Genomic DNA, 24,517 nt, shown 5'->3' on the forward strand with positions numbered 1-24,517 from the left:
AACAGGGGTCCGACACAGCCTCGGTTGGAAATGCTGGCAACTGAACCTGGGACTTTTGGCATTCAAAGTATCCTTGGGCTCTATGGTGATGAATAATGCGGCAAGAAGTCCATGCTAGTTGTGTTTAGGAAGATGTTTTCTTAGGAAAGGATTAGGGTCCTCTGGAACCTTGATCTTCCAGTGGTTCTTCACCTCCCCAAGCATTAGTTGCTATACTTAAAGGGCCTGTAAGCTATTTTGCAGTGTGGGAGAGGATGCAAGGGAATCATCTTCAGACTGCAATGGTGATGGAAGAGCCACATCCTCAGGCTGGGAATGCTGAGGTCTCCCCCTTGAGCAGGACAACTAGGGCAGCATCTGAAGCAGAGTTCTCTACAGGCCAGCTCTACACATGCTACATACACACCATACATTTATGGTTCATCTCTCATGGAGCTACAATTACCATCACCATTAACAGTTCCCAGAATTGTTTGGGAAGGGTGTATGGTCCGACCATAGTCATGGACACTGTTCCTTCTTTCCTGCCTATTCTTAAAGAAAGAATTATCAAGAAGGGACAGCAGGAGGCATGGGAGAGCAGCAGGTTCATTGAGTGTCTTTTAAGATACTGCAGTTGTGTATGTCCCTAACATACTGTAAAAAACATGTTCTGTAACTGCAAAAGTTATGGTTCCCACCTGACTATAAGGCTTCATGTCAGGTTTCTGGCGAAGGCCGGTTGAGTAGCATCTCTTGACTTATATAACAGCATTCCTGCCCTGTCTACTGCACATGCAGTCAAAACTTGGGTTTGTTTTGTTTTTACTTCAAGGAGTTATCAGAGATATGATGCAAGAAGTCTTTAATTTATCCTGTAAAACTGTAAGAAGGGAATCTTTTTGGATGCAATTTCAGTTGGTACAGTGGTACCCCGCAAGACGAACGCCTCGCGAGACGAAAAACTCGCAAGACGAAAGGTTTTTTCGTTTTCGAGTTGCCTCGCAAGACGAATTTCCCTATGGGCTTGCTTCGCAAAACGAAGCTTGCCCCGGGGACAGCGGGTCTTCTCTTTTGAAGCAAGGGGCGGCGGGGAGAAGCGATCTTCTCCCCGCAGCCCCAGGTCCGGGGGCAGCGGGAAGCGCTTGCCGCTGTCCCCGGACCTCTTTTGAAGCAAGGGGCTGCGGGGAGATCGCTTCTCCCGGTGCTCCGAAGCCGGGCGGGGGGGAGGGAACACCTGCCCCCACCGCCCGGCTTCGGAATGCTGCTCCGAAGCGGGGCGGGGGGCGGGAACACCTGCCCCAGCCGCCCCGCTTCCGAACGCTGCTCCGAAGCGGGGCGGGGGGGCGGGAACACCTGCCCCAGCCGCCCCGCTTCCGAACGCTGCTCCGAAGCGGGGCGGGGGGGCGGGAACACCTGCCCCAGCCGCCCCGCTTCGGAACGCTGCTCCGAAGCGGGGCGGGGGGGCAGGAACACCTTCTGAAGGCGGGCGGAGGGCGAAAGTCTTTGTCCCCCCTGCCTGCCTTCCCAGGGGCTTTTAAATCGCCCCGGACAGCGGAGAAGTCCTCCGCTGTCCCGGGGCGATTTTAAAATGCCGCCCGCCAGCATTTTAAGATCGCCCGGACAGCGGAGAAGTCCTCCGCTGTCCCGGGGTTTTTTAAAATGCTGGGGGTGGGAAGAAAAGCCCTTGTCCCCCGGACCTGGTCTGAAGGCGGTTTCCCTAGGAACGCATTAATTGATTTTCAATGCATTCCTATGGGAAACCGTGCATCGCAAGACGAAAAACTCGCAAGACGAAGAGACTTGCGGAACGAATGAATTTCGTCTTGCGAGGCACCACTGTATATTTGTGCAGCTCCTTGGCCATTGGTTACACTGTGATGAGAAGGATGAAGTTGACATTCTGTCAACAAAACACTCTCTGTGTCTCCCCACCCCTGCTTTCCTCTTGTTGATGTCCAAGTGGCTTCAGACAGCTTGCCTATAATGGCCATTTGTTAATTTTATTGTATGTAACAGAGGCTTGAGTGTTTGTTCTCCTGCAGAGTGATGGAAGGAATTTCATGGTGAGAAGCATAAAGGAAGTTTGTTTCCCAGTACCAATTGTAGATCTGTGCTCCTCCAGTGCCTAAAAATGACTACAGAGAAGAGGAGAAATATATTTCTTTAAAGCAGGGTGGTGGCAGTGGTGTTATAGCTCCCCCCCTCCTATTTATACAGCCCTATACAGACATGGTGCAACAATGTTAGGAACAATTCTCCATTTAAAAATCAGATCTAATCATACAGCTCTAAGGAAGGCTTAATGATGCATTCAACCAGCAAGTCAATTAGAGTTGTGCCAGATGAACTCCCTTCCTGATGGTGGACCAATACAGATCATCATAAATCTCTTGGCAATAAATGGGGATATTTGATCTTCCCAGGTCTTCAAGAAATCTTTAAACAGTAGCTTGAATTTCCATGTGACGGAAATGATTGTACACAAGAGGCTAACATAAAAATGTATGCGCTAAAAACTCAAAGCAGTTTCTGCGCTGGAATAAATCATTCAAATCAGGCACATTTCAAAAAAAATTAAAATTGGGATTTTGCAAGATTGTGTGTGCATGTTTGTGGAAAGGAAGCAGTAGTATGTGGGGGAAATGCTATAGCTGAAAATGCAATGCCTGGACCAAAATTACCGTATTTTTCACCCTATAGGACGCACTTTTCCCCCTCCAAAAATGAAGGGGAAATGTGTGTACGTCCTATGGGGTGAATGCAGGCTCCTTGGCTTCAGCGATAGCAACCGAAGCCTCCGAAGCCTGCGCTCCGGAGGCTTTGCGTTGCTTTCGCTGAAGCCAGGAGAGTCTGCTCTTTGAGGCTGGCAGTGGGGGAAAGCAGCGCTTCCCCCCATCGCCAGTCCCAGAGGATCGGGGGGCAGCGGGAAGGCGCGCGACGCCTTCCCGCTACTCTCCGACCCGGCTTTGAGGCTGGCGGTGGGGGAAAGCAGCGCTTCCCCCCATCGCCAGCCCCACAATCTGGGTCGAAAAGCCAGCAGGAGCCGCACAGCCTTTAAAGAGTGTGCCGCTCTTGGGGGCTTTTCCCCAAGGACGGAGAAGGGACTGACTGGCCGAGTCACTCCCTTCTCCCTCCTGTGGGCTTTTGTGGGAGATGGGGGAATTCCCCTACCTCCCGCAAAAGCACTCAGAAGCCGCACACTCTTTAAAGGCTGCGCGGCTTCTGCTGGCTTTTCTACGAGGTGGGCGAATTCCCCCACCTCGTAGAAAAGCCTGCAGTATGCCGCACACCCTTTAAAGAGCGCGCCGCTCTTGGGGGCTTTTCCCCTAGGAGGGAGAAGGGACTGACTGGCCTTTCAGTCCCTTCTCCCTCCTGGTCGAAAAGCCCGCAGGAGTCGCGCGCGGCTCCTGTGGGCTTTTGCGGGAAGTGGGGGAATTTGGCCACCTCTCGCAAAAGCAGGGAGAAGGTCTTGGAGTAGCGCACAGGCTGCGTGCAGCCTGTCTGCTGCTCCCAGAGCTGCGGGGGGGGGGAATCATATTTTCCCCCTTGATTTCCCCCCCCTGAAAACTAGGTGTGCCCTATGGACCGGTGCGCCCTATAGGGCGAAAAATACGGGACTTGTTTCTCTCTCTCAGTGGTGGCTGGTGTCCATTGGGGCTGATAGGGCTTCTTTTTCTTCTTTGGCGATCACTCGCAGCCGAGTAAGATTGTCTTCCATAAACATGGTTTTAAAAATGAGTCCGTAAGTGACCGTGGAGACCAATTCTGGATCCACATGTCCTTTCACAGTGGGGCCATTGGTTTCCGGGTGGGAGTTGATCACGGTGTGGATTTGCCAAGGCAGGGAGACCAACAGTAAGTGGAGACCAAGCCAATCAGAGGTAGAGCCAGTGCTATTTTTCTAGAAAAAGAGGTGTCAGAACTCACCATGAACACCTCCCTTTTTCTCTTATAATGGCAATGGCGCATACCTGAGAGGTGCCAGATTGAGTTCCGATGAGTTCTGGCTGAAAAAAGCCCTGGGTGAAGCCAAATAGTTCTGGTTTTGTCCCCATCCTTCTCCTCCTCCTGCCTGCTGAGTTCTCCAGGGGCAATAATGGTTAAATCATTAATCCCTGCCTTTCTCCTGAACTGGGTATGGTGTGGGGTCTTTTTGTCAGCCTAAATGGTCTACAGATGACTTCCCAATTTCTCTTCCACTAGAGAGCGAGAGCAGCAGCAGCAGCAGCAGCATTTAAAGAATGAATGCAGATATGGCATATCCTAGAACCTCACCCCATCCTTTTTATTTTATTCTATTTTGTTTTATTACTCTGTTCCACACATAACATTACACTTGCCTTGTTTCTCATGTCCAAACCTTGTATCTAATATGGTACTTTGGAGCTGTTGGCAGGAATTAGCCTCCTTGTAAACTGTCTGCTTAGTGAAGTTGAATTACAAGTTCAGGAGGCCTTTCATGTGTTCCACATCTATGGCTGCTTTATATTTTGTAAAATATGGTCGCCACCAGTCTGGTTTTCACTTTGTGGCTTGGATTAGAAACTGGGGAATGGGAGTCGTTCACAATCCATACTGTCTCCACAGATGCATTATTAAAACTTCTGCTTAGCTTGCCCAGCACACCAGTTAGTTGGAATGCTGAAAAGGTGGGGGCTGTTGTATTGTAAAAACCGTAATGACCACCACAACCCTGCAAAATTAGGATGTTTTTATAGTGTCCTTCTGTGCAGCAGTTTGAAAGGAGGATGTTTGCCCTAAACTAAGCCTCACATTCCTGGTCCCATATTGCGAGAAAAACCAAGGCATGTATCCCATGTTGCCTTGTGTTGGTGTAGTGGAATGAGAAGTGAAGCAAAACTTACACATGATTTATGCAGCTTAATCCCCCAGTTTAATCCTCCCTTCGTTTAGCCTGACAGGTCTTCTTAATCACACCCAGACCCACTGAATTGATATTTTGCCAGCTACTGAGGGGTGCCGGAATGCATTCTCTTATCCTCCAAAGAGACAGCAAGTATTGTTAGAGCAGCCAGCACCAGCCAGCTGTTGATGAGAACCTGGTCCTGATCCTGCAAACATGTGCAACCCTTGAAATAGATGCAGGGTTATTACAGTATCCAACCTGGAAGTTACCAACTCATAGACAATCGTGATCAGGCTTTCCTGCTTCATTTTTCAGGCCCTACTAAGCTGTCTTTGTAGGATCTAGTCAGAATGGATGGTTCTGTATGTATTATTCTCCAGCCATCTGGTGCAGCTGCTTCCAGGCAGGGTGGTTCAGACAGTAGACACCAGGGTCCTGCATTCAGTCCTCACTGTTCTGAGCCCTGATTCCTTACACCAGGGGTCAGCAAACTTTTTCAGCAGGGGGCCGGTCCACTGTCCCTCAGACCTTGTGGGGGGCCAAACTATATTTTTTGGGGGGGGAAAGAATGAATTCCTATGCCCCGCAAATAACCCAGAGATGCATTTTAAATAAAAGCACACATTCTACTCATGTAAAAACACCAGGCAGGCCCCACAAATAACCTAAAGATGCATTTTAAATAAAAGAACACATTCTACTCATGTAAAAACATGCTGATTCCCAGGCCGTCCATAGGCCGGATTTAGAAGGCGATTGGGCTGGATCCGGCCCCTGGGCCTTAGTTTGCCTATCCATGCTTATACCTTTGACTGGGTACCAATGCCTGCAGTACTAAAAATCTGACAGCCAGCCTTATTTCACACATTTTCTAGAGTGTGAAAAAGTGTAACAAATCCAAACTGTCAGATCTCTTGTTCTGCCACAAGCCTCACTCATTTAGAGATGGCATTATGAAGAGATCCAACTTTCTAACCTTTTTCTTCACACCTGGGCTCAAATAGTCAAAGTGTTGTCTAGGAGGCACCTGCTCAATTTCTACATCCTCTTTCCCCCCCTAGGTAAAATCCTATTCCGGAGAAGTCACATTCGAGATGTCGCTGTGAAGAGGCTACGGCCTATTGATGACTATTGCAGGGTAAGAATTCTTATGTTCTTAGGAGAGTGATAACTGACAAAACACAATGAGAGATGGTCACCCAAGCATATTTAGAGGGGAATGGGACTGTTTTAGCTTAATTGTATGTCTACAGAGTTTTGCTCTCACACAAACAAAAGATGCATAGTTGAATTAACTGTAATCTGAATCTGAAAAATAAAGGAAGATGAAAATGGTGCTTACCCTACAGAATGCGCCCTTTGAGTTCCAGTGGTGTGTAGTGGAAAACATATATAATATAGTCCTCTCTCTTAAGTGATGTCAACATCCCAATGACATTTATTTCTTAAATAACTCCTGTGGCAATGTGTTCCCATCCCATCATAATCTAGAACATCCAGTGTTACACAGTTCTTGTTAAATAGTGGGTAGACATAGCTGACGACGCAGCAATTTCTCCAAAGCAGCTCTTTATTTGTACGCTGGAACAGAACTGAACAGCAAACAGCTCAGCCGGCCTGCTTTTATAGGCAGCCAGCTGTCAACATTGTAGCGACAACAACCCAGGGTTTCCCGCCTAAAGTAACTGACGTGGACCTGAGTGAAAACTATATACACGATACTCCTGGTGGCCAGAGTGAGAACGTCAATACATAACAGTTCTACAGAAGACTCCCATGGTATTTTTCAAAGTATTTCCTTTCTTCTTAAAAGTAACTAGTTACATGATTGATCACCTTGACCCAGTGCCTGCAAGAGGGCATGTTCATTCAGTATTATTTCTAATGGAAGAAGGAAAGAAAGAGAACGCTTAATAGGTATACCTGAGCTATAGAGCTTTATAGGTCAAAGACCAGAGAGGATCCTGGAGCTGGAATCCTTGGAGGTTCACTCCTGTGAGGTTGCCAGCTACTACACCTAGAAACTGTGGTTTTTCAAAGTAAGTTACAAAGGCCTGCTGCTCCTTAAAACCAAACTGTCTCTTCTGTTGCTTCACTCTGGCTGCAAATCCTATGCACATTTACTTTTGAGTAAACTCCGTAAAATTCATTGGGGCTTACTTCTCAGTCACCATACACATAATTGGGCCCCTTTCACAATCATCGTGTTGTGTTTTCAAAATAGTACTTATTTATTTAAAGGATTTTTTTACTCTACTGTTCAGCCAAATATGCACACAATTAATATAAATGCTGTTTGTATTAGAATGGTGTGTGTGTGTGCATGTATCCTCATTCTTTTGGATCCTGATCATATGAACAAAGGCTCAAAGAGTATCAGGAAGTAACCAGTCTGCATTAATTGATCTTATAAATGCCCTCACTGAGCATGGTTAAACAGAGGCAAAGACATGATGCCCATGGTGTTAGCACTTGCTGACTAATAGAGGGTCAAATAGGGTCTCTAAAATTAGTTCAGCTTCTGCTCCCCTCCCCCTTCCCCCAGTATAGTTTTAGGCAAAATAATGTGGTAGAAGCGTATTGATAGCAACATGCATCAAAGTTCTAAGAGCTCGAGACCCAAAGAAAATATAGCATTAATTCTCAACCCTCTGGCTAGGGGAAACGGAACTAAAACCTTATCTTATGAGATCAATCCTTTTGTGCAACAATTGATGCAGTGTCTGGCAAATGAAGGCGTAATGGCTGTAACCACGTGTACTCACACTGTATCCTTCACATTAATCGTTCAAACAGGAACTGTGCAAAAAATGTGCATATGAAATAACGTCATGGGTTCACTGAACAGACGTGCTGCTCAGAAAGCAGGAATTCACTCCAAGATTGTAGAGGTGGCCTCTGACCCCACCCAGAAAGCAGACATTGGTTACTTATCTAAGATGCAATTGTTTGAGAAGCAGACAGTCCCTTACTGGCGCGAGGGACGTGTCTGAGAAATACATGCTTGAGAAATTGTTATATCATTTATGGCTGTGATAACGAAGGCTACCTAACTGCTAGTCAGTATTTATCTTGGCCTTGTTTACTATCTGTGTCAGTGGAATCTACCAAAGTGAAGTCAGGCTCCTTTTGTTCTTAAAAATTCTAATCGATACTGAACGAAGTACAAGCTGCAGCTTGACATGGAGATTGTGTGTGTAAGTGTGCGTCTATATTGATTGAGTGTTAGCAGGGCTGTTCCATCGACAACACTAGTTATTAAAAAAGCAGCAGTCCTTTGTCTACTGAGATTCACAGTTGATTCTTTGAACTCACATGATATGGAATGTGATCATGCAAATGCCCACTAATTAGAGACATCATATTATGTCCAGTGTACAAGTCAGCTAGGGTGGCATGGTGAAAAAGAGGGAGGCCCTTGCACCTCTGATAGTTGTGAATTTCAGCAGGTGTAGCTTGCATGGCAATGTGGTTTATCATGACATACAAACACAGCCCTTTTTGCTAACACACACAATGCTGCTCCAGTTACAGTGGTGCTCTGTGGGATGTAGTGCAGCTAACATGCACTGGGACTTGTATGATTGGACCCAAAGTTAGGGAATAATATGCCAGGAAATATTTGTGCCTCTTACAAAATAAATAAAAGAAAACAAACCGGAACATAGACAGTGAAAAAGAGAATTTGAAGGGGTGGCTGAAAGGTTTGCAGTGTAAGTATTGGAAGACACAAGATCTACCCACTCTGGAAGAATGGCAGATGAAAGTGATGGACTATATGACACTGGCTGAGATGACAGGCAGAATCCGTGATCAGGGAAAAGAGACGGAGGAAGAAGAATGGAGAAAATTCAAAAGTTATCTTAAGGACTACTATAAACTTGATGAATGTTAGAATGTCGAGGTTTTTAGGAAAAAAAGGGATACAGTGACATAAGATTAGATTACAGAAAAGATTAAGATGACAGAGGTTGGAAAGGAACATTTAGAAGTTGCTTAAAAATTGTGGACATTGGGATGCAGGAAGGGGGGGGTATGGGGGAGTCCTGGAAAAGAGGTTTATGAAAAAATGTTATGAAACTATACGTGTTTGTATGTCTTTTTAGTTGTTTGTTTGTCTTTAAAAATTTGTAAAATCAATAAAAAATTTATTAAAAAAAACATGAAAGGTTTGCAGTGTAACTCCACTCTGGTTAGCCTCAGAACTCTTCAGCTGCCCCTTGGCTTGTACCGCCGACCTTTCGATCGGCAAGCCCTAGGCTCTGCGATTTAGACCACAGCGCCATCCGCGTCCCCCGACATGGAATTGGTACCAGGCTATATTTCGTCACATCAAATCATTTTTCCAAATTATGCCCTAGAAAAAGCAGATATGGAATTTATTTTATTCAGCAGAAAGAAGCAATGCAAATCAAAATACACCAATCTCTGCATATAGAGAAACTCATGGCAAATATTACTTTCAAAATCAGATCTGCTGTATAGCTGACTGGAATCTTTGAAAGTGAAGAACAGGAGATGCCCAGGCTACCTCTGCTCAGCAGACCTCCCAAGAACCCGTGTGATGTGTTTCATAGCCATACAGCTGCTAAAGTAAATAACTCAACTTTGATAATTAGGCTCTTTCTGGCACCGTAATGGAAGTCTTTCCAGAGGCAAGTTGAGGATCAGGCACAGTAAGGGATCTATCTTTTCATGTATATAAACACAAACAACAGAACTCTGAATGTTTTGCCTGGTAATCAGCAAGACTGTGTGAGCTGCGCTTGTAAATATTTCTTACCCACTGGAATTTATCTCCCTGGATCATTTTCCTGTTAGCAAACTTGGCATTATTTTTGTGTGAATTGAACTCTTCCAGGGCCCATCTGAAGCAGCTTTCTTCTTTCATCTTTGCAGTTTCCCCCAATCTGAAATAATGAGCTACTTCTTCATAGGCTTTCTATACCAGACACATTTCATTCTTTAGTAAGGGTTCTCAACTGTTGTGGTCACATAAAACCTTTCTAAATGTGTTTGCAATGTATCTTGCACTGTTAATGCATATAATGCCTTTTCCATTCTTATTTGCCAAAACATTTAATTCCATTTGTTAAGCCAGTGGTGTCTTTTCTACCTTGTCCATTCCCCTTCTCCATGCCCCCGTCCTCTGCTACTTAATTCCTTCTGATGTCCTTCTGGATCATTCAGACCAAAGTCTCTTTAGCCCAGTATCCTGATTCAACAAGATAAATAAATAAGCATTAAAAAGCCTTTGCCCCCTAATAGAATTACACTTCCCAAGGGAACGACTCCAAAACCACTTGAGCCCAGAATGTAGAGGCACTTGCAGAATGTGGTTCCGTGAGTATCATTGACACCTTTCGATAGTGCCTATTAAATCAGTACTTGATGAGTGACTGATGTCCCTGCCGTTTTGTGAGCTTTTAAAAAGCATTTGAGATTTCAAAACAACAATATTCCCCAAACTCTTTAGAGGCTGTTTGCTCCCGCTCCCTCCACTCAAGTGCTACAGGGATCTTTTAGCCTTTTGAAAAATTGACAAATGTGAGCAGGGCTACGTAGCCTTTACTCTCACATCAATGTCTTGACATTTCATTAACCTTTTCCTTAGGGGGAAAAAACCTCCTATGAAATGGTGTGTTCATCTTCTCCAGTCGCAAAGTACATATATCTTCTGTTTTGAAGTAAAAGAAGCAAACTGATATAGCTGTCACTTACAACAAAGCTATTGCTTGCAGCCCAGCCCCACTGGATTGTGTAAGGGCAATTTGCACTACTGGTGCTGTGTGAGGCTAGCTCAATTGCAGAAACCATCTACACAGGTTCTATTCAGATGTCATGCTGTCCAGTCGTCCAACAAAGTCTTGGGGACAAGCTTTGCATGAACTAACTCTTCTTCTTCTTCTTCTTCTTCCTATAAGCAGGCCCATCTTAATGGAACACTTACTGGTTTGTCAGACTACAAACTGGTTTGAATTTCCAAACCAAAATTGCAAATTCAAATTTAAACTTTGGCTTGCAATCCTTATTTGGCTCATAAAATCAGGATGTGTTTCATTAAACCAAGCACTGAAGGGGAAAGGAGAGGACGGCTTACGCATGTACAATGCCTGATCCAGCAAACCATGGATTGGATTAACACAGGCACCTGAATGCAAACACAGGGATCTCAGAGTGCCCTTGCATGGTTGTGGGCCATACCAACTTTTATAGTTTCAGCAATTCCTTCCTATTGGTTATATGGAAACAATACCAGTATTTCACACAATTAATGAAAAGTATTTACCTCTAATCACCATGCACAGAAGTAAAACAGCATAAAAGGTTCTGGGATTTTTTCGGCTCCTAGTGCAGGCAGGAAGCCATGAAAAAGAAGGAAATATGGGAGTCTTCTAACAGTCGGGGTAGACTTTCTTAACTCCTGTGCCAAGAAAATCATATCATAAATCGTGGATATAATCACAGTCAAGCCCACATTTTCAAATCACATCATGGCAATATAATTGCAGTCAAACTGATCTTCTGTCTTTATGATTAATTTTAATTGATCCTATCCACTGCATGGTCCCCCCCGCCCCCCGTAATATGTATATGCACCACTTAGACGCTTGGGTGATTACGTAAACAGTATATAAACAGGTGACGTAAATAAACAAACCTTATCAAATTGCATTAAATAATGGAAAGGATTTTTTTTTCAAACATGAAAGGCAACCAACAAGATCAGCAACATAAAGAAACAATGAAAAGCAATTGCTTAAAAAAAAAATGCACCATCACAGAACAAGTATCAGAGTACTATAAATCAGGCACATAGTAAAAGAGTTACCGTAGATCTAAGTTTGTTAGTCCTAATTGGTAGGACATTCAAATTGCCAAGACCCATCTAGAGAAAAAAACCAATTTAAAAAATCTGCTTTTACATCCAGATAAGCCAGGCAACCTCATTCTGGTGAATGGGTTTATAAGAAGTCTGAGAAGATTTGGTTATACTGAACTCTTTGGTGACAACCTGTCTCAGGGCTTACCCATACTTTTCCCCGGGGAAAACCACTCTTTAGCTCTCAATAGGAGCAAACAGCAATTGGGTTTTCCATGGATTTCCATTTGTTTCTATTTAGAGCTAAAGAGCAGGTTTTCCTTGGGAAAGGAGCAGGGTAAGGGAAAAACCTCTCAGACCCATACTTAGAAAGCATTGGTCAAACAGAAAACCTCTCAGACATGTGCTTTATAGGCACGTGAGAAGCAGTAGTGTGGACGAGCCCTTAGAAAAAATAGTAAAAAAACTCCTAGCCATTATCCTTGCTGATTTGTTTAAATCTCTTTGCAATCTGGGGAGTCAAAATTGTTGTGTCTGATCCTGTGCATAAACACCAGCCATTAGAAATTGGAAGGAAGTATTCCTAATACCTTTTTTGAAAAATAAATAAATAATAGAAGTGGATCACCATGGCATCATTTTGCACAGGATAATGATCAAAGGATATCTGAACCTTTCATCAAGACTCAAAACCATGATGCACAACAGTGCTCTTGGAACAGGATATAAATCTCAAGTAAATTAATTGGTTGGAGGCATTGGGAAGTATAAAATGGCACCTTGCCCATCTATAACTACAATAGGTCAAATGTTCAAAGTTGTAGTAAAGCATCTTTAAGTGAATTATGAAATGAGTGAGATTATAATGTCAAGGACGCTGTTTTTTTTAACAAAACATTAAACAAGAATAGTATAGGTATGTTTTGACCCAGAACAGCTAGCGTTTGTGCTTATTTAAATACAGAGCATACTAGAGATGGTGTCTTTCTCTTTGAAAATTCCCCATCGCTAAGGACTAGTCTACATTTCTGCTTGTCCCGTGCCTAGAAAGGGACGACCAACTAAAGCAGGCTTTTTCAACCTTTTGGTCTCAAGGTGTTGCTGGACTACACCTCCCATCACCCCTGACCTGTGGCCATGCTGCCTGGGGATGATGGGGATTGTGGTGTAACAACATCTGGGGCTCAAGGTTGGGGAATATTGAACAAGGATCGACAGCTGTGAATCTGCTTGAAGACCAAGTTTATAAGTCCAATTTGTGTTTTTATGTCATCCTGTTTTTATTCACTAACATTTCTGGGTTGATATGATCCAAAACTTTTTTTGAAAAAAAATCTTGTTACTTGGCATATTTTTAAAAACTGATTTTCCCTTATATATATTTAAAAACAGGCATTGGTGAAGCTTCCCCCTCACATTTCACAGTGTGATGAAGTCTTTCAGTTCTTTGAGACCAGACCAGAGGACCTAAACCCTCCTAAAGAGTAAGTTCCATTGTTGCTTTTGCTGCTGCACTTCTCCAATTTTGTTAGCGAGGAAGGAAGCTAAAGGTCATTGCATTTTATCGCATCCAGAGGATGGAAGAACACTTGGTTTTATTTTAAGCTTTTAATTCCCAGGGAAATGAGACTATAATTTGGCACATGTAAGTCTGTGTGTGTGTGTGCGCTTATGCAAGGGGAAAATTGAAACAAACTTGGCATCTGTTTAATCATAGGTCAGAGGACAGAACTTTTCTCGCTTTGTTAGTTTGCCTAATTGTGTTCTTCCAAGGAATCATTAAAGTCATAAAAGTATTGGCTTTATCAGCTGAAGGAAATCCTGCCAGTTAAAATATCAAGTTTTAATCACCGTCTACCTTACCAGATATACTCATGCTCAAAGATGATTTGCAAGGCTTTGATTATGATCCGTGACGGATACAATATCCGGAGAGCCTATTTTTTGGAAGCCGAAAGCAAAATCAATCACACCAAGAGAGCAGATTGTGCTGGATGCAGAAGAGAAATATACCTACCATTCTGCTGAATTACCAATAACTATATTATTTGTGTTATATATCTCCTCCCAGCAGACTGTAATTAGCAGGGGTTCCCCCCCTACCCCCCCAATGTGGGGCTGAAATGCACAACTCTCAGATCAAGTGTCTCATGCTCTACCAAATGAGCTATCCTTTCTGGCCTCCTAGTACTCTGTCAACCCAACAAAAGGGCATCAAGTGTACCTAGGAAGGTTGTGAATGTTCCTCTGCCTCATCTGTATTGCAGCTGCTTACTAGTGGGATTCAGCTACCAGGCGATATAAAGCTAAATTACACATTATGTATGTCCAAATATTTTCATTTTAAAACAACAGTAAGTGGGGGTGGAGAGATTGGAGCAGTAGTGCTGGAGTAAATTCGAACTATTTTCTTCATGCTGTTTTCCTGACCTAATTTCACCTGCAAAGCTGTGGTTAGCTCTACAGGATTTTTTCCTCCTCATATATTTTCTGCAACTTTGGGAGTATTTCAGTTGGGAACAGGTATGTGGGCCCTCTTCTGATCAGATTTTAAATGATGAACCCTAAATCCTTGGAAGTGGTTGAGCACCTATGAAGCTAACTAGCTAGCTAAACAAACAAACAAACAAAAAACAAGGTAATCAAAATGTTATGCATCTAAAGGGATACCTAATTCAAAATATTGTGATTGGACAGGAAGCCAGTTGTGCATGAAATCTGACATTTCACCAGCAGATGCAATGAAATTGCCTCCCCTCCCCTTCTCCCTGCAGTCGCCATACCTCACAATCTACTTCAGAGGGGTCCTCCAAGCCTTCAGAGTATATTTTAAGGGCACATGGGCAGATTCCTGGAGTAGGGGAGGAAGAATGAGCCCTGTTTACACAAATTGAAATCCATTGTGCAAATAGATCACTACAGTTGGTTGTCACGTTGCATCGCTAATTCCATAATGTTCTGCATAAGAAAGGTAGTTCTATTCACCTATCCACTCTGCTTTCAAGAAAAAGAAATATGCCTGTTTCTGAAAATTGCTTTTGCACTTATTGATCTGCTCTCTGGTTTCCAGCAAAGTAATTGATATCTTTGGAGATCTGAACTGTTTTACTATGCTATATAATTGAATTTATATTGGCAGTCCAGCCAGATGTTCTCATCCTGACCTAGAGGTAGAAGGAGGTTATCAGACACCAACATTCCTCTTACATGCAAAGATTTATTTATGTATTTAAAAATGGGAGGAAGTGGAGCCCTTTATGCCCCAAGTGCAGGCATGATCATACACCTTTTGAGTGACTGAATAAAAACTGATTTTCCAGGCAACACACACACACACACACACACACACACACACACACACACACACACAAAATGTATTGTTTATAAAACTGCAGGTGACTAGTGCCATCTCTTGAGAAGCATTTCCCCTTTTGTCTGACGTGAGTTAGAGATGCCACTTCTGAGAAAGTGACTTCTGTGATACATAAACATACATAATCATCAGTGAAAGAAAGATTGGGCTGTATCTCACTCACACTCAGAGCAAACCCACTGAAATCAATGCACTTGTTAGTTATGAGTGATTTTAAGCCCACTGGATCTACTCCAAGTGTGACCTACTTTGACATAACCCTGTCCTTCAAAAAAGCTTTTTTATTATTCATATGTAAAGCTACACAGTTTTAATTGATTAATACAATTCATGATTAATTCATAACATTTATTGAATAGAAAAGATGCCCCTATTTTGTATCTGAGCTTATCTGTTAAACTCCTCATATATTCTGTACATGCTATTTGTAAGAAAAGCACTCAGTAGCCTGGTTCAGATGTAATAACAAACCATGATTGGTGCAATGCATACAAGCTTTTAAAGACCCTTGAGCTCATGCTTTCTCTCTTCGCCGTACAGGCTGAAATTTCTTCCCTCCCTTCCTTGTCTGTGGCAAACCACTGTCTGCCACTTTGTACAAACCTGCAAAACTATCTGCAAAACTTAATGCCACAAACTAGGATTGCAAACCATGGCTTGATCCTGGTTTCCATACTGGTTTGTAGGACAAGACAAACCATGGTTTGCTGGTTCAGATGAAATTGCGAACAATGCCTGAAGCTAGGAGGGGATCCTGTCATGAAAGGAAAGGGGAAGGAGCCTGTGAGCCTGAGGTCTCATCCACACTTTGGCTTGGCCTGTATTTTGATCATATTGTGTATTAATTCCTCTGGGTCCAAGAGCTTTTCTTGTTGTTCCATAGCTGTGCATTGGAAAAATCTGATCTTACCCACTCAATTGAAGTTTGGTTAAGCAAAATCTCTCTTCAGATTTTGCACACATCTGAAAAGATCCAACTCAGTGGGCAAGATCGTATTTCTGCAAGGGACAGTCACATAACAATGCAAAAAGCTTTCAGACTAGGGTGAATTAATTGGTACACAATGCAATCAAAATACGGGTGAAGCAAAACTGTGGATGAGCCCTGTGTGAGGCTCAAGTCTCCCTCATGTGGCACTAAGCTGTGGTTTGGCATTATGTCTCAAACTTCCCAGTATCTCTAAATTATTTCTTCTTCAAAGAAAATATCCGAACAAGGCCACATTCTTTTCTTTTCTTTTTTAAAAAAAGTTTTAATTTCTTTAAAGATAAGTAGGTAGCTTTTAGGTGCTTTAAAGAATATCGTATCCAAGAGATAAATGTCAAAAACTGCTTGGTAAAGTCACCACCACATCATCAGTCTCTCTGCCTGTCTGCACTGATGGTCTTTGATGCACTCTGGCCCCCAGAAACACAAACAGCAGATCAAATAACCTCATGTTTTGACTCAAAACGACAGGCAGCTTATCAAACTATCAGAGCTTCTGATTTAATTGAAATTTCACAGATAACCCTAGACCTGATTTTCAGAACGGGGCCTCAGCTACCAGAGGAAATGCCATTATGACTGTGATCATGTTAGAGAAAAGATTGTTCTAGCAGAACACAAGATTGAGATAATGGCCATGGCAGTGAGTGAGGAAGCCGGCCTAAAAGCATGGGGCAAAGGAGGAAGGTAGGGAGAGGAAAGCATGAGGCAGCTGAGACAATGGGGTGAACAGGAGGAGTGCTCAAGTTATCAAGGAGGGAAGGGAGAGACGAACATGACTAGGATTCTATTAAACATCTTGAACACCCCCAAAGCACTAAATAAATACTTCATGTTGCGATATAGGTCAGTTTGATGTACTCATGTTGAATTCATGTGATCTATTAAGCATGGGCAGCTGTGGAAGGGCTGAGTAAGAAAGTTTACTTTGCAGAGGCACCTCCTTGGAATGTGAAAACCAGGGTTCAAGCCATTCAGTTTGTGACTCTCATATCCTTGGAAGTGGCACTAAGTATTCTAGCCTAAGCCAATGAAGGGCAACTTCAAGAGTCAGCTGTGGTATATATCCCATATTCAAGAGATTTCAACACCCTCCTCAGAAGGCAGACATCAAAGCATTGTGGTGAACCTCAGGATATTTTATCTGTCCAATTGCATTTGCTTTTAATTAGAGTCTTGTGGGTTCTCTGAAAAATTGTCAGGAAACCACTGGAAACTACTTGCTGGTAATCCGACCTCCCTATTACTTTAAAAAAGATTGTAGGCTTAAAGTTAGAACCAAAAGCGATTGCTTTGTTGAATTATGATGGGGAATCCAATGACTTGGAGTAGAGAATGGCACATTGGGAAGCAGAATTTTAAGAACTTAACAGTTCTTAAAAGACAGCATGGTTATATTGACAATATGGTCCATCTGTTTCAAGAATGTTAAGTGAAAATGTTAAGCACCTTTCATCATGAGAATTCTCATTACCAATATGTAAAGTTGGGGTCATTGTAAAATATGTTAATTAACCATGTGTCTGTGTGTGAAGCTGCCCCAGTTTAAGTAATATTAAACTCTATGACATCCTCATTATATGCTCCTAAGGCAACAATACACCAAATGAATAAACATCACAATATAAGTACCATCAGAAAAAAATGCATGGTAAGTTTCTCGTTTCCACTTTTAAGATTCTTCAACTACTTGCGATGGTTAGATCAAAAGAAGCGGAAGAGGGTGATTAATCTTCTTCAAATGATCCTGAGTTTGCAGTAGACCCTTAGATATGGGACCTGAATATGTGTACACATGCACTTGTCTTGTTGGGTAAGGCCTTTAATCTGTTAATCTTTCCCCCCCACTGAGTGGTGGTGGAAATATCACAGCACAGCTGAGCTCCATTCTTGCAAACTTCCTTTAGGCTGCCCAGAAGCATAAAAGAAAAGCTTCCATTGTTCTCTTATTCCATCTCAATACACAGATCAAGTCCCTGTTGTTCAGATAGCGATGAGGCTAAAGCCATTAAAATGCATGTCTTCACAGCAGGCTGTAAAAGGCTAGAAATGGATAATGAAATCTGGACATACAAGTGGCTCCATCTAAAGAGTTTTATTTCTCCCAGTCCTTCTTTAAAAAAAATTCACCTGCATAGACTAGTGACTGGCCCTATTTGAAGGAATGGAATCACCTGAATTAAATTTAAGAGCCCCTTCTGAGAAAAGTTTGTGAGCATTTTAAGGAGCATCAGAAACTAGACAGATGAGTGATCCTTGAATTCATTGGGGAGCTAGAACAAGTGGTGGAAAAAGAAGTAGATCAAGGAGAATAGGAGATTAAAAGGTAGTTTTCAGACTTCCGGGAGGCAGCGCTTGCCTTTTCCAGATGGAAATATCAAAGAGGCCCTGATAGTGAAGTGTGTGTTATGATGCTTGCAGCAGATGAGGAACAGACATTCTGCAAGTTTGTGTGTTGGTGTTTCTAGATGTACGGGGAAATAAATATTTTTCAAACTTCAGCTTTAATTTTTATGAGATTAATTCCCCCAGTCTATTACACCTAAAAATGTTTTTTCCCATTTCATTGATGGATTTGCCACTTTCATTACTCTTCCTGCAAACTGGGTACTGTAGTTTGTTGAGGGTGCTCGGAATTGTAGCTCTGTGGGGGGGAAACTACAGTTCCCAAGAAGTCATGTGCTTTAAATGCATGGTGTGTGTGTAACTTTTTGGAGACAGAGGGAAATGGATGGCTATCCCAATGCATTCTGATCGTGAGAATATATAAATTGCAGAATTTGGGTTCATGATTCATCTTCTATGGGGAAATAACTACAAATGTATTTTAGTGGATTTCTTTGTTCTCTCTACTATTGTACATATTGATCTTTTAGAAACTTTTACTGTGGGCCAACCCCACAAAAAGTGTCATTGAACACCGCCAGGGCTTCGCCTGTAAGCTTTCCATGTGCATTTAGATGTACTTAGTACATAACCTGACCCATTTCTGTGTAACACTTGCATGCCAGCAGCAAACATGCCCAGGCCATCAGACCTGGTATGCTAATACTGTACAGAAATCAGACATCGAATATGGTAAATATGTCTGGGTGCACATGCAAAGCTTACATGGGCAAGGGCTGTGCCCTATGGTCTCAACACTCTGCCAAGTTTATTAACACACCCCCACTTTTATTTATTTGGCTATGTATTAGTCACCCTTCCAACAAGAGCTCAGGGCAACTCGCAACCTATTGTGCACAAAAAGCTGCCTAAAGTTGTGCATAGTAAAATGTAACGCTAAAATCACCCTGCTTGCCTGTTTCTCTTTCCCATGACCTTAGCTGGGGGTTGGGCTTTTTTTGGGGAGGGGGGTGGAACAGAGTTTTAATGCTATGCTATATATGTTTAATGATGTCCATATGGATTTGTGGGCTCAGGAATTAAATACATAATAGCTCCCAATGACATAACATGGAAATACAACTCCTACAGTGCCAGTGTGTAGACATTAAAGGGTTATTAATAAAAATGAACACTTTAAATAGAAAAACAAGCTTACCGGCACAGACTTGGCTTCTAGCCCATCTCTGAGTGGCAGTGGGGGAAAGGAGGATTGAAAAATGTGCTCTTTACCTAGGTCAGTGTATGAAAATGAACATCTTTTGTACCATTTGGTGCTTAATTTTTCATAGGGGATGCCTGGGGCTTTTAAAGTTTTCAACTGGAGTACAAACAGAAAGATGATAAAGGGGGTTGAGGAATGATATTCAGCCAAGCACTGAACATTTCAGTTGCATGTTACAGGGGAGATTTTGACATTTCAATATTAAGCATTCATGTTTGGTTTGGCAGAACTGTCCAGAAGGTTAGATCTTAACTTGTCAGAAAGCAAGATGCACTTTGTTTCTAGGTGAGCCAGGAAAATAACAGTGTGCACCATTTGAACATGACCTATAAGAAAGTTGCATCTGGTCTGCAAGAAAACTAGTGCCAAACAAAACCAAATTACAAAAACCCAACTGAAAATACAGTATTTACCTTGAGAATAACAAATGCTTGTACTCTTCTCCAACCTCTGCTTCTTCGTGTCTACTTTTGGGTCTGGAAGTGTGAGTTTCTGGCCATGTTGCCCAGTCTGGAAGGAGTCATATTTTAGTGGGACAAAATATATTAAGTACCCCATTGCACTGATGTGGATACAATGCCAACTAAACATGCCCCCTCTTCTTCATTCCCCTTCCCTAGCCATGCACAGCTTTGCAGCACACATAACCAGCTATGCCTTTTCCGTTCCTTCACCGGTGCAGCATGCATCTGTAGAGCTGATCCAGTATTGAGTGGAGACTTAATGAGGTTGCAGCAGCACAATCTCTCCACCCACCCCCCCACTTCCCTACATAGTATTTTCCAGGAAATAGGATAAGGCTGTAAAGTTGCTCTTTCATTAGGTCCACACATTTAACCGGTGGTGAAGGCCATCGCTGGCGGATAAAACATTGAACAAGTCCATGCATCAGGGTGAAATGACTTGCCTCAGTCAGCACCTGTGTGGGGGCTGAAGGCAGGAACGGTGTGTTATTGGTGCAGCAAGGCTTTTAGAAAGTGTTGGCCTTGGGGGCGGGGAAGCAGTTGGACTCCACTCAGCTATCGCTGAGTATTCCTTTGACTGTGGTATGTTCACTTTTAAATAAGTTATAAGCCCAAGTTATATTTACTTCTGGACTTCTACTCTGTGGTAATGGCTGGGCAATGTGCACTTCTGCACAGGTGTGCACAGTCACTTTACTGGAACCCCCATTTTGAGGACACAAGGTGGTCATGGCTGGCTATCCCTGTCAAGCAAGTTTTGTGATACTATCCAGCATTTACCGGTAATATGTGCCCAGCAGAAAACCACAATATTGCCACCAACTGAAAAGGGTTGCCAGAAAAACTTCCAAGACATTCCTGGAACAGAATGGGTAAATTTAAAGAAATTTAAAGAAAAGAGAAGAAACCTCTTGATTTTCTTTTACTAGGTCAAAGCCATTCTTGGGAGTTGGGCCTTCAAAACTAAAGGCAGTTAGTTTCCTTTTTAAAATCATGCAGAACATATGGGAATTGGGTTGTTTCTGCCAACTTTCCCCCTCTCTGGAACCAAAATCTTCCCAGGGATTGTTCCTAATAGAATAAGGCTGGGGGTGGGAAAGAAAGCCTGATGTGACTCATACAGCTGCAGCAGAAACAACAGAAATAAAATGCCTCTTTTCTTGAGAGCCATCGTCTTTCTAATAGTTTCAGTTCAACTGGAAACCATTAATGTTGTTGTTTCAATCAGCCATTCAAAGAGCACCGGTGGGCAGGGGATAGCAACAGGAGAGAGAGAGTGTGTTACCCCAGTTTTGGTCATAGAAATTAATTAGCAAAGACAAGAATGGAACATGGTGAGTTGTGATTGTTTATTCTCTGCATGGTGAAGCTTAAGAGGGTTTTCTTTCTTCTTTGGCAATCACTCGTAGCCAAGTAAGATTGTCTTCCATGAACACAGTCTTAACTGTGAGTCCGTAAGTGACTGTGGAGGCCAATTCTGGATCCACATATCCTTCCACAGTGGGGACATAGGTTTCTGGATGAGAGTTGGTCACAGTGAGGATTTGCCAAACATGTCTTGCTCTTAGCTCATTTCTCCTTTTTGCCCTGAGTTTGTGCTTCCTCAAAGTCCATGACACCTTTGGTAAAGGCTGCTCAGGTTCTTTTGATGCTTCTTTTCAAAGCGACAGATAGAATTTTGAAGAGTAACACTTCCAGGGGGAGAAATCATATTCTTGAATGCTCCTCTATGTAAAAAAAGAGAAAAGTACAGTACAGAAAACAACAGCTCCTTTAATGTAGCAAAGTGGCACACTGGAGTGCGAGGTTTAGTGCATCATTGGCTCAGTCCTCAGCAACACCTTGCCACTAGAGATTCAGTGAGCACATTCTGTGCCAACTTCTAAACACCAGCTGGAAACTTCTGTATTCCTCCAGGCCTTTGCAAGCAATTAAGAGTATTAAGAGTACATCCTCCGCAATGGTCTATTGATGTTTGCTTTTAATTTCTTTTTGCTTTTAACTTTTTACAAATTTATTGTTTGCTTTATGTTTTTATATTGTTGCTGTCAGGGGTTCAGAGACAGAGACACAGGTGAGGGAGGAGACGGAGAGCGACGAGGAAGAATCCCAGGACAGTGAGGAAGAGGAGGACAATGACTTGAGATCTTCCATGAGTCTCTCAAGTGAATCGGAGGATTCTCAGGAGGGGGCGCCCCTAGTCAGGACAAGGGGGGTCACAGGGGGGACCTGCCAGGAGCAGGGAAGCAGCAGGGAAACCCCGAGCGGGAGTGGGAGATCGGGGCCGACTTCCCAGCAGGAACGAAGGGAAGAGAGGGGGGTTCCCAGTGTGACACACGGAGCGGAGCAGGAAAGAGACAGGGGAAGGAGATCTGGGGAGAACGTCCTGCCGGAAGAGGGGGAGAGTAGTACAGGGAGTAGTGTCAGTGTCAAAAGGAAGGTCAGGGGTAGCGAGCGCGCGCCAAGTTCAAATGTGGAGGCGCGCGGAAATGAAGAAAGCCCGGAGGAGGAGCCCAGCCCCAAAGCACGAAGGAGGGGGGAACAGGCATCTCAGGAATCCGCTTCAGGAGAGAGCAGGAGGGAAGGAACCCAGGGGGGCAGAAAGACCCTGCGGAAAAGGAAAGACAGGAAGAGGTGGTCTAGCACAAGCCTCTTAAGTTGGTGCAGGGGAGGGAGCGAGTCAGAGGGGACTTCAAACGTCTGACGTTAAAGACACGGGGCTGCACGCCTCGGTTGTGGAATCTATAATGAACTGCAATAAACATCCCTGTATATAAGAAGAGCTTGGCGTTGGTCTTTTGTGAGCTGAGACCTGAGGCAGCCCCTGACAGTAAGTCCCCTCCAAAACTACGCAAAAATTTTTTTTGCAAAGCTCACGAAGTTTGGCAGCCCTGAGTATGGAGCAGCAGATAGCTGAGCTACGCAACGCAGTCTCCCGGCTTACCACTGAGGTAGTGGTCTCCCAGAAGAAGGGGGAAGAGGCAGAAAAGCGGTGCCAAGATCTGCAAGCCAGGTGGGATCATGCATGCCAGGTGGGGTTCCCGGGGACCAAAGCGGCTGGAGTAGCACTGGGCAGAAGAGGGGGCAACTTGGTAGCCCACTTCGATGGGAACCTGCAGCAATACCCCAGTTTTAAAGCAGACGTAGAATATGCGTTGCACTTGCTTCGCGACGACTTTAAAGATGAGGAAGAGAAAGTGGGGTTCATTGTGTCCCACTTGCATGGGGAAGCGAGGGCTTGGTTGCGCAATCTGTGGCGTGAGGATTGTCCTGCTCGAAGGGACTCTGATGAATTTATCAAATGCATGGACGCTTGCTTCCAGTCTAGTGTGGATGTGGATGTGGCACGCCATCAAATCCATGGTTTAAGGCAGGGCAAGGCTTCCGTACGTCAGTATCATGCTCGCTTCTTCGCCTTGCTGAATGTGCTGCGCTGGGAGAAGGATTCTTTGGCTGTCAGAGACTTATTTTGGGAGGGGCTATCTGGCCCTGTGAAGGACGAGTTGGCTAGGGGGGACAGACCTAAAACCCTGGCAGACGTGGTGCAGCGAGCGCTTGCCATTGGAGTGCGCCAGGAAGAACGCCCTTGGCGCAATGAGGGGGGTAGCCAGCTTCACGCACCGCCCAGAGTGCCTCCTTTCTTTCCCAGAGATCCAGGACGTCCGCGTCTCTCCCCTCAGCTGCAGCCAGGGGAGGAGCCTATGGAACTGGGGAGTGCTAAGGCTCAGTCAGTGGCCGGAGCCCCAGCGTCTGGAACAGTCAAGAAGAAGCCTCCTAGAGGGAACAGAAAGTGTTACATCTGTGACTGTGCAACGCACATGGCGAAAGAGTGTCCCCAGAGGCTCCGGCAGCACACTGCAGCCTTGGCAACAGTAAATGCAGCAGCACAGCATGAAGAGCTGTTTCAGGGAAACGACAATGCCTGGCTGGAATCAGCAATGTTGGGGCACAGCCAGGCAAGTCAGTAGAGCAGTCCCCAGCGCTTTTGCAGCCTACAGACCCCCTGCCACCCAAACCTGTAGTGCAGCTCACTGCAACCCTCCAGCTACCTAATGGACGCACCCTGGAGGTCCCCATCACAATTGACAGTGGGAGCAACGCAGACTTCGTGGGGGTGCAGTTCGTCAAGCAGCATCGCATAGAGCTTCTGCCAGCCACGCTGCCATTGAACGTCGTCACAGTGGATGGCAGGAAACTGCTGGGGGGGCAAGTGGTACAACAGACGCCGCCCATGGTGATGCAGATTGGCAATCACCGAGAAGTCATCAGTTTCAACGTCACCCGCCTGTCAGACACGCCTATAGTGTTAGGCATGAGTTGGCTGGATAGGCACAGCCCGACCATGGCGTGGTACCAGCGGCAGCTCACCTTCGGCTCGTCCTATTGCGCGCAGCATTGCATCCAGACCGG

At 44.1% G+C, this 24,517-nt stretch overlaps 1 protein-coding gene and 2 long non-coding RNA genes across 13 annotated transcripts in view; 1 reads left to right on the plus strand and 2 right to left on the minus strand.

Moving 5' to 3' along the window:
• SH3PXD2A (SH3 and PX domains 2A) overlaps positions 1-24,517 on the plus strand; it is a 260,873-nt gene that overhangs the window by 98,777 nt on the left and 137,579 nt on the right. For 10 of the 11 annotated variants that reach the window (XM_083505057.1, XM_083505058.1, XM_083505059.1 and 7 more), the window contains 2 exons: positions 5,911-5,987; positions 13,065-13,156. In XM_083505057.1, coding sequence (XP_083361183.1) covers positions 5,911-5,987; positions 13,065-13,156 — 169 coding nt within the window. Of the gene's footprint in view, positions 1-5,910; positions 5,988-13,064; positions 13,157-21,425; positions 21,442-24,517 lie in introns of those variants that run through there. The other variant, XM_083505054.1, reaches the window with a different exon arrangement.
• LOC310707754 lies at positions 9,221-20,166 on the minus strand. Its single transcript, XR_014526716.1, has 3 exons — positions 20,057-20,166; positions 11,139-11,273; positions 9,221-10,064 (listed from the first exon to the last, which is right to left on the minus strand). It is a non-coding gene; the product is annotated as an uncharacterized lncRNA (long non-coding RNA).
• LOC310707756 overlaps positions 21,443-24,517 on the minus strand; it is a 30,290-nt gene continuing 27,215 nt past the window's right edge. The window contains exon 7 of the long non-coding RNA XR_014526718.1: positions 21,443-21,834. This is a non-coding gene — a long non-coding RNA (uncharacterized lncRNA). The remainder of the gene's footprint in view (positions 21,835-24,517) is intronic.

The sequence above is a fragment of the Podarcis liolepis genome, assembly GCF_965112155.1.
Source record: "Podarcis liolepis genome assembly, chromosome: 5".
Classification (NCBI taxonomy): Eukaryota; Metazoa; Chordata; class Lepidosauria; order Squamata; family Lacertidae; genus Podarcis; species Podarcis liolepis.